The sequence below is a fragment of the Pelophylax lessonae genome (assembly GCF_965119305.1).
Source record: "Pelophylax lessonae genome assembly, contig: HAP1_SCAFFOLD_1273, whole genome shotgun sequence".
Classification (NCBI taxonomy): domain Eukaryota; kingdom Metazoa; phylum Chordata; class Amphibia; order Anura; family Ranidae; genus Pelophylax; species Pelophylax lessonae.
In genome coordinates this window covers 1-10,889 of record NW_028119115.1, presented here as the reverse complement: position 1 = coordinate 10,889, position 10,889 = coordinate 1, and the positions used below count along the sequence as shown (strand labels likewise).

At 46.8% G+C, this 10,889-nt stretch overlaps 1 protein-coding gene across 1 annotated transcript; it reads right to left on the bottom strand.

Annotated features, from left to right (window-relative positions):
- Positions 1-7,819: 7,819 nt before the first annotated feature.
- Positions 7,820-9,241, bottom strand: LOC309544149 (terminal nucleotidyltransferase 5C-like). Its single transcript, XM_082276520.1, has one exon. It carries the CDS (start codon positions 9,222-9,224, stop codon positions 8,052-8,054), a length of 1,173 nt encoding a protein of 390 aa, XP_082132646.1. The 5' UTR covers positions 9,225-9,241; the 3' UTR covers positions 7,820-8,051.
- Between the last annotated feature and the right edge of the window lie 1,648 nt (positions 9,242-10,889).

Sequence of the window (10,889 nt, the reverse complement as noted above, 5' to 3'; positions counted from 1 at the left end):
GTCATTTATACATTGCCATATCAACATGGCAGGTTTTAGATCTACTGGATTTCATCCTTCCCATATCTATTGGATCTCACACTTGACCCACCAAATGGATCTAACCAATATTAAATCCATGATTTCTTGTTCTACTGGGTCCCATCTCTTCTGAACTATTGGATCTCATTATTCCCTAATCTCTCATAGCCCATCCAATCATCTAGCCAGTACTCGATTCACTGGATTTCCTGAAGATAATAATTCCCAATCTACCCAACGGAATGATCTTCCGGAATTTCATTGTAGGACAATTTGGTTCATAGGATTGCCGAATATTCAAGATCTGATTTCCTCGTCTACTGGACATGGTGGACTCTGTGGCCTTCAGAAGTCTCTAACACCTGGTTACTGTTTTCCTTTCTCACATTAATGGGCATCTTTTACAATGGAATCACCCGGGTCATTTTCCTGCCTGGATTTGTCAGATTTCCAGGTAAATATTGGCACGGTTCTGGTAAACGATTCTCACCTCAGAATACACCCAACCGGCCGGCATTTTCCTGAGATGAGCCCTTCACACAGTACAGACATTTCATTACAACGTCTAAGAAGTACGAACAATTCTTAAAGAAGACCTCTCAGAATAGGAATATTGGGGTTGCTATTGGTGAAGCTCTGGGTTGTCCTCATCATCCTCATGGTTACGTCTCTATGTAGGGAGTCATTGACATGAAACAAAGTGCCATCAGGGCCGGTGCTAGACTATTTTACGCCCTAGACAAGATCAGCTACTTGCGCCCCCCCAAAAAATAAAAAATAAAAAGGGAAGGGGTTAAAAACTTCTCTATGTCGTACCCAGTGACCCCTATATTCCTCCGTGTCACACCCGGGGACCCTGATGTTTTTCCATGTCACATTCTGGGACCCAAATATTCCTTCATGTCTTGCTGTCATACCCACTGACCCCGATGTTCCTCCATGTCACACCCAGGAACCCCAATTCCTCATGGCACACCTGAAGACCCCGAATCCCTATTACACCCGGTGACCCCTATCCCCCATGTCACACCTGGTGACTCCGATTCCCTTTCACACCAGGGATCCTCCATGTCACACCCAGAGACCCCGATCCCCTGTTCTGGGGACACTCACTGAGCGGCATGAAGAGAGTGGCCCACGCTCTGTCCTCTTTCACTGTGATTCCTTTTCCCAGGACACTCCTCTCCTGGACCACAGTGCTCAACACAACTCCAGCCGAAGAGGATCTTCATGCAGGCAGCACTCCGGTGGGCTCCCTTCCTGCCTCTTGGGCCCCCCCCCCAACATTGGTGGAAAGCCAAGGCTTGGTAGTTCCGCCACTGCCCCAGACACCTAGCATCTTCCTCTGTCCCTTCTTCCTCCCCCACTGCTGCCCCTCCCCTCAGCCCACAGGGATCATGCCCCTAGGTGGCAATGCGCCCTAGGCGGCTGCCTAGTTTGCCTAGTGGAAGCACCGGCCCTAAGTGCCATATCACTTATCCACAAATCTGAAATCTTCATGTTTCAGGAAGAGACCCCCCACGTAGGAAGGATGAAGATGACTTCTCCAGACACATATCAGATCAGCACCTTCGATATTCCTACCTGACAAGCTCCGAAGGGCCTTCAAGGGTCACATTGTCCCATCATGTCAGTTCCCCCAATTTCTCACATTTTCCTGCATTGTCACATCCAACTCTAAAGAACATTTTGGCATTACAGAAAATTATAACATCTCAGAACAAAAACTTCTCCTGAACCCCTCATAGTCACTCCCAACCAAACTGAACCCCCCAGGGTGTGGGAGGGTCTGTAGAAAGGGGCTCCGCCCAGAACAGAGGTATGTAGTCTATAGGTTCCTGGTGGTGAATTCATTGAATATACAGACAATGAGGAGAAATTAGCAATCTCTTATCTTAGTAGAAAGGATTTCATGTCACCACATTCGATCTCCATACAGAAATATTATTACTCTTATCTGAAGACAAAGATAACCTGAAAACTGATTGTAACGCCATATGGAGAGAAATGAGGGAGGGTTTTATCACAGACACGGACCCGACATATGGGGAGAAATGAGGAAGGGTCACAGACACGGACCCGGCATATGGAGAGAAATGAGGGAGGGTTTTATCACAGACACGGACCCGGCATATGGAGAGAAATGAGGAAGGGTCACAGACTAGGACCCGGCATATGGGGAGAAATGAGGAAGGGTCACAGACACGGACCCGGCATATGGAGAGAAATGAGGAAGGGTCACAGACACGGACCCGGCATATGCAGAGAAATGAGGAAGGGTCACAGACTAGGACCCGGCATATGGGGAGAAATGAGGAAGGGTCACAGACACGGACCCGGCATATGGGGAGAAATGATATCACAGACTAGGACGGGGACAAATCAATGATCTTCATCTCTAAGGAAGAGGATCCTCCAGACAGATGAGGTCGGACCACCAAGTGACACCATGGAATTGTTTTATCACTAGAAGGATTCATTCAAAGGAAAATTCAACTAAAAATAAAAAAATCAACATTTAATTCTAGAAGAAACCTCTGAGTTTAGGATGGGTGAGGCAGATAGCAGAGGACGGTCCAATCAGCTGGACGGGTTCTGGAATGTTGAAGAAATTTTTCAGCTTTTCCAAGCCAATATTTTCTGTATATCCATATTGTAAGACAACATGGAATGTGCAGACGATGGGGGTCCAAGGCTAGGCTGTGGGGGTGTAAAAATTGTAGACCCCCCCCCGTTCTAGGTACATCATCCAATCCTTGGTGTCAGGAAGTCTGCATGGGTGGTAATCCCTCTATTCACATGGCATGGTTGTTCCAGTTGGAAATAGATGGCCTAATGGGACTCAATGTGACCTCAAAGCTAAAAAATCTTCAACATTACAGAAGAAGTCCAGTTGGATAATTCTATTAGATACACCCTGACCTGGAGAAAGGAGACCTTCACAGACAGAGATACGTTACCACCCTCACCCCTTTTCTTACCACTCACCCCTTTTCTTACCACTCTCACCCCTTTTCTTACCACTCACCCCTTTTCTTACCACTCACCCCTTTTCTTACCACTCTCACCCCTTTTCTTACCACTCACCCCTTTTCTTACCACTCTCACCCCTTTTCTTACCACTCTCACCCCTTTTCTTACCACTCTCACCCCTTTTCTTACCACTCACCCCTTTTCTTACCGCTCTCACCCCTTTTCTTACCGCTCTCACCCCTTTTCTTACCGCTCTCACCCCTTTTCTTACCACTCTCACCCCTTTTCTTACCGCTCTCACCCCTTTTCTTACCACTCTCTAACCACCCTTTTCTTACAATAAGTGACAATTATTGTAAGTTAAGAATAAAAATGTAATTTGTTGCAGCTTATCAGTCCTTGGATGTGGGGGTTGCATTGGTTTTATCTTCAGGCAGGTTTACCCTTAGGTTCCTCTGGTTGTCCTGCCAGTCAGTGCTGGGACAAGGCCATCTAGCACCCAGGGCAAAGATGCAAAACTGTGCACCCCCCCTTCCCTTAGTGTAAGGGTCAGGGCGCCCACATCCCAGCAATAAATAATTGCCCCCAGGGCAGCATCCCTCCTGCCCACCCCTTGTCCCGGCCTAGTAATACACCTCCTGTCCTAGGGGGGCAGCACTCTCTCATTGTACTGTGTCTTTGGAGGAGAATCATCATCACCTGAAGTCAGGACTTCACAATACCCCCCCCCCCACCCCCTCCTCATCTCCAGAACATAGAGGGGAGGTGCTCTGTAATCCACAGAGATAACTGGGAACAATGGAACTGATAAGCATGCAGCAGCTCATGGGATTTCTGGCAGGATCAAAGGGTGTTTTTTTGCACTTATTGAAGAGATTTACCAAGAAACTTTCAATGGAATATTTTACAGACTGAAAGAGCGAATTGGAGATGTTCCTGGTTGGGGTGTCCATACACTTTAAATGCAGACTCGGTAGTGGGAACCCTCAGACACGAAGGCCGACATTCCCAACCAGGGTTTGTGGAAGCCTTGGGGTTCTTCATGGGTTGAGGTTCCTTAAGATGAGACTGCAGACCTCCCATCTGATGGAGACCCCATAGTTATGAGGCCAACCCCATTGGCAGAACCAATGCCATGGGACAATCACTGTTATAGCCATCCATTCTTCCCACTGATTACCAATGTAAGGAGAATTTTCCCACTGCCCCCCCCCCCCCCCCCCAATGAATTGGTTTTAGTTGGGGTTTCCTGATTCTTCCAGGGTTAGAAAGTAGAGAAAGGCCGGACTAAGGGGTTGACTTACTAATTGGATTACTATGCAGATGGAGACGGAGCTGGGGTCCAAATTTCTGCATGTGCACCAGGCATTAGAGTTCATTCTTCATGGGAGGGGGGGGGGGGGGTTGTAGTTCATCTAAACTTTGTATGGGGTTTTGTTTTCAGGGCAGCTCAGCGGAGCTCTTCCTAAATAAGTGGTTTGTTCCTGGAATACGATGATCACATGAGGCACTTTAGTGAACAAACTCGTCTTTGGTAAAGAAAAAAAAAGAAAAAGGAAATTCTAATTCATAAGATTTTGGGAGTTTGTTATAAAAAATTCATAAAATTCAAAATGGAAACTTCTGATATGAAAGGGAAGTGAACCCCCATCCTAGTCCCCAGCAATGAGATACTCTACAGTTCTGTACAGTCAGAGAGTTATTGGGCTTACAAAGCATGCTGGGAGCTTGCTGGGGGTACAGTCATGGGGGACTCAAGAAGGCAAAAAAATTGGTGGAGGCTACAAAATGATGGATGACAAGATGGCCACCAATCACAACGATTTGTGACTTGGGGAGGGACTCTACACTCATAGTTCACTCATAGTGAGTCTGCTGGGACTCTTACTGGTCATAGTGCTCTCTGCTGGGACAATTACTGGTTGTAGTACTCTCAGTTGAGACTAGTATTGGTCATAGTGCTCTCTGTTGGGAAAGTTACTAGCCATAGTGCTCTCTGCTGGGACAATTACTGGTCTTACTGCTCTCTTTTTATACAATCACTGGTCATAGTGTGCTCTGCTGGCACTCTTACTGGGCATAGTGCTCTCTGCTGGAAAAATTACTGGTCATAGTTCACTCTGCTGGCACTTTTACTGGCCATAGTGACTCTGCTGGTATTCTTACTGGTCATAGTGCTCTCTGCTGAAACTCCTTTTGGTCATAGTGCGTTCTGCTGGGAACATTACTGATCATAGTGCACTCTGCTGGCATTCTTACTGGTCATAGTGCTCTCTGCTGGGACAATTACTGGTTATAGTGCTCTCTGCTGGGACAATTACTGGTCATAGTGTTCTCTGCTGGGACAATTACTGGTCATAGTACTCTCTGCTGGGACAATTACTGGTCATAGTGCTCTCTGCTCGGAATCTTACTGGTCATAGTGTCCTCTGCTGGGACAATTTTTGGTCATAGTGCACTCTGCTGGGACAATTTTTGGTCATAGTGCACTCTGCTGGCACTCTTACTGGTCATTGTGCATTCTGCTTGGATGATTACTGGTCATAGTGCTCTCTGCTGGGATAATTACTGGTCATAGTGCACTCTGCTGGGATAATTACTGGTCATAGTGCACTCTGCTGGGATAATTTTCTGGTCATGGTGCACTTCTCTACTCAGGACAAAAAACTCTTTAACTCTGGAAATAAACGTATGACTTCTCTCGCTCCATTTTGCCTGCACAAGCTTCCTATGTCACTGGTCGCTGTGGACACTTTTAGAGCCTGTATAGGTTTAGCGGTAGAGGACAGCTAATGGATGTATACTGTAACCATACACATCAGACCTGACATGGAATGTTACCTGAAACATTTTGCATTTGTTTTGGGTGGAGTGTGAGAAGGTTTGATCCATTATTATGCCATCATCTGACCCCTGGTGGGGCCACAATTAACGTATGGCAGAGCCTGTCTGTCCTGGTGGGAGCCCCTCACTGGTTAACTGGGAAACAAAGAGGATAGAGGACGTTCAGTGTATGGCAGAGCCTGTCTATCCTGGTGGGAGCTCCTCAGAGAGGGGACAGAGGATGTTCAGTGTATGGCAGAGCCTGTCTATACTGGAGGGAGCCCCTCAATGTTTACATGGAGAACAGAGAGGGGACACCAGATGTTCAGTGTATGGAGGAGACTGTCCATCTCGGTGTGTGATCCCATCACTGGTTAACTGGGGAACAGAGAGGGGATAGAGGACTTTCAACGTATGGAAGATCCCGTCTATCCTGGAGGGAGCCCCTCAATGTTTACATGGAGAACAGAGAGGGGATAGAGGACGTTCAGTGTACGGCAGAGCCTATCTATACTGGTGGGAGCCCCTCAATGATTACATGGAGAACAGAGAGGGGATAGAGGACGTTCAACGTATGGAAGATCCCGTCTATCCTGGTGGGAGCTCCTGAATGATTACATGGAGACCAGAGAGGGGATAGAGGACGTTCACCATATGGCAGACCCTGCCTGTCCTGGTGGGAGCCCCTCAATGTTTACATGGAGACCAGAGAGGGGATAGAGGACGTTCACCATATGGCAGAGCCCGTCTATCCTGGTGGGAGCCCCTCAATGATTACATGGAGACCAGAGAGGGGATAGAGGACGTTCACCATATGGCAGAGCCCGTCTATCCTGGAGGGAGCCCCTCAATGATTACATGGAGACCAGAGAGGGGATAGAGGACGTTCACCATATGGCAGAGCCCGTCTATCCTGGTGGGAGCCCCTCAATGTTTACATGGAGAACAGAGAGGGGATAGAGGACGTTCAGTGTACGGCAGAGCCTATCTATACTGGTGGGAGCCCCTCAATGATTACATGGAGAACAGAGAGGGGATAGAGGACGTTCAACGTATGGAAGATCCCGTCTATCCTGGAGGGAGCCCCTCAATGTTTACATGGAGAACAGAGAGGGGATAGAGGACGTTCAGTGTACGGCAGAGCCTATCTATACTGGTGGGAGCCCCTCAATGATTACATGGAGAACAGAGAGGGGATAGAGGACGTTCAACGTATGGAAGATCCCGTCTATCCTGGTGGGAGCTCCTCAATGATTACATGGAGACCAGAGAGGGGATAGAGGACGTTCACCATATGGCAGAGCCCGTCTATCCTGGTGGGAGCCCCTCAATGATTACATGGAGACCAGAGAGGGGATAGAGGACGTTCACCATATGGCAGAGCCCGTCTATCCTGGAGGGAGCCCCTCAATGATTACATGGAGACCAGAGAGGGGATAGAGGACGTTCACCATATGGCAGAGCCCGTCTATCCTGGTGGGAGCCCCTCAATGATTACATGGAGAACAGAGATGGGACCCCAGGCATTAACTGTATGGCAGAGCCTGTCCATCCTTGGTGCTGAGAAAACTCAAAATCTGAAGTAGATCCAACAAGGGACCAAATCTTGCCTCACTCCAACCAATATGAAACAAAGTTCCTAAGTAAATAGAGTGCAGCACAAAGCAATGATATGCAGGATTTTATAAGCACCAATCACAGAGCAGCTTCCAGTAGTGTACTTCTGAAATCCTGCTTGTGACTGGAGGGTGCTGGTTACTGGACTTCCTTGGTCTCTGCTCTGACATAAAGTCCCCCCCCCCCCCAAGGAAGAGTCACCCTTAAGTCTCTGGCTGCCCATTACCGGTCACCTTTTTTATAAAACCGCTCTCATGCCAGAGAGCCAGGGACTGCCGGGGACACACCTTCATATAATGTCCTATATCCCTCGTGTCCCTTATTATGGCACGTTAACGTTGGTCCAATGCTACTCATAGGACAATCAAATATCATTTTTTTTTTTTGCGCTCTGTATGAAGATCACAGTATCAATCGCCGCATTTCTGAGCGGTAACGACATTAACATCTCGCACAGGAGAAATGGAAATTAGCGACAAGCGCCACAATCAGATAAATAAATACCTAAGTATTACATGAGTCGATACTTTGTACAACAAGTAGTCATGTTACAAGAGAGTTTTGAGTTTGCTCCCGCAGAGGCCTTTGCTTTACCACCATGCGACACCAGGGGGGCGCTACACAAGGCCGCTCTGCATGTGTATGTGGAACTGGAAGGGTTGGTAGTAGATGGTCTGGCCCTGAGGGATGTAGTAGTTACTGAAGTTCCTGTCGCTCATGTAAGGGGCGGGTTGGTAGTAACAAGTAACGTTGGCGGCGTTGGGGATAATATTTTGCTCCCCCAGGACTTTCAGCGCCAGGATGGTGATCATGTTCAGCGTCTGTCTGCGCTCGTGTCCCATAAGGCAGACTGTGCTTTCGTTCACCACGGAGCGCAGAGTCATCAGGTAGTCATATTTGCTTTTCTCCTCCCCAATAAAGTGGTTGCGTAGGTAGGACTCGATTTTCCTTTGCTGTTCCGCTACGTCGGGAAAGTCGATGAAGAACCGGGAACACATGTAACGCTCCAAGGATTTAAGCTCTGTCTCGCTGGTTGGTTTATAGTCCCGTACTAGGAGGTTGGAGTATTTCAGAAGCCCTCCCCCGCGGATCTCCTCTGGATTTCTGGTTGCTATTAGTTTACCTTTTAGGTGTTCCATCGCCTCGTTAAAGTCCCCGTACATGCTCTCCGCCAAGACAGTTGGGTACGAATCTGGACTCAGCTCACCATCTTTGTCTACATAGATGTCCAGGATGGTATCCAAGACAATCTGAAAAGAGTCAACGCTGAACTCAAACTGTCTCCGCAAACAATGGACAAACTTCAGCTCCACGTTCTTCCCGCTGTTGTTGGACAAGGAGATGAGACTCCAGCGGTCGTGGTCGGTGGAGACCTTCACCATCTTCTGGACGTAGGCTTCATTCATGGTCAGAGCCGTGATTTTCTCTTTGTTGACGCACTTCGGAAGGAAATCCAAGAGGGAATCCAGAACGATCTCTTTAACCGTCTGGAAAGCCGGTTCCCCCGGAAGCTCCACTCCGAAAATAATATCCAGGTCTTTGCAGCTTGTGCCGTTTTGCTGCATGAGGATGTGGCTGGCTGTAGATCCATTCAGCCGAATGTCCCGTATGGCGATGTCCTTTTGTGCCAGTTGGTCCTTCACCACGCGGATGATGTCCTTGGGCTTGACTTCCATGGTGGGGAAATTGCCCCGTCCGTGGATTGGAGTCACCTCTGATAGGACCTGGTGGAGGATGGTGATCTGGTCCTCCGTCAGATTGCTGAATCTGCACTCGGATTGGTCGGTCATGGTGGATGGTCAGCAGATCAACTGTGGGAAACAAAAATATTTGGTTAAGAATAAGCAAATGGTTTGAAGGACACCTTCTAAAATCATGAATGTTCATGAAGCTGTCTAAAATACAGCCTAAAGGCCCATACACACGTAGCGATCATTCGGCCGACAATCACTACGTGTGTACGGGGCTTTATGCTCTTCATCATAACATGAAATACTGTGCCCTGAACTGAACCAATCAAGGTCTAAACACAGAATGAACCGGATGCATTCAATTGGATCCCCTTTCTTTGTCTTGCTGCAACCCCCCCCCCCCCTCCTGTCATTGTTGTAGTGAATCATTGCTGAGCCCAATGATTACCAGGTGTGGGGTCAGTTGTGTATGGAATGTAACAATGGGAACTTATAGGTAACAATGGCCAGAGATGTCTGCTTTACTTATCTAGCTATTCTATTATTTTATTATAAATTTGCTTAATATTTCCTTTAAATTTTTATCCAATCCCGGCTCCAGCCAAAACTTTGTCTCTGTTTTTAAGGAGCAAAAAGGGTGGAAGTCCTGCTGTGGTTAAATCATTTGTGACCCCATTGATAAGATTCCCCTCACATCCTGTGTGGTTACTGGGACAGGAAGTGGAATGAATCACGCCAGGTACCAGGTGACCCATATTAGCTGCAAAACTTTCAGCCAACAAACAGTCCTGAAGCCTCCATATTTTGGTGGAATCAATAAGAAGCATTCTGCCAATCGGAGAACATTATTAATATCTGTGCCGGGAGAAGCCGAGAAATAGAATTAAAGTGGGCGTCCGCCCGCAGGGACGAGTGACAGTATAGAAACAACACGTTCCTCTCCCAGATGTTAACTGGATAATTACATGTTAATGAGAGAGGCCGCACCAAGCTGTCAGACCTCGGGGCTCTGGGGGCACCTCGGGCCCACTGGAGAGGATTGAAATACACATAATGATCAGCGTGCCGTGTGAGCGGACGGCGCTCCAGAGGGGCCTGTGAGCCTCCCAGCCAAAATCCGCCAACTGACATCTGATCGAGTAAAAACCACACCACAACAATGCATGGAAGGCAATACATACAATCGTATACATAACATACACTACAATCCCATATATACAATCCCATATATACAATCCCATATATACAATCCCATATATACATTCCCATACATACAATCCCATATATACATTCCCATATATACATTCCCATATATACCTTCCCATATATACAATCCTATATATACATTCCCATATATACAACCCTATATATACATTCCCATATATACAATCCTATATATACATTCCCATATATACCTTCCCATATATACAATCCTATATATATACATTCCCATATATACAACCCTATATATACATTCCCATATATACAATCCTATATATACATTCCCATATATACCTTCCCATATATACCTTCCCATATATACATTCCCATATATACATTTCCATATATACATTCCCATATATACATTCCCATACATACATTCCCATATATACCTTCCCATATATACCTTCCCATATATACATTCCCATATATACATTTCCATATATACAATCCCATATATACATTCCCATACATACAATCATATACATAACATACACTACATTCCCATATATACAATCCCATATATACATTCCCATACATACA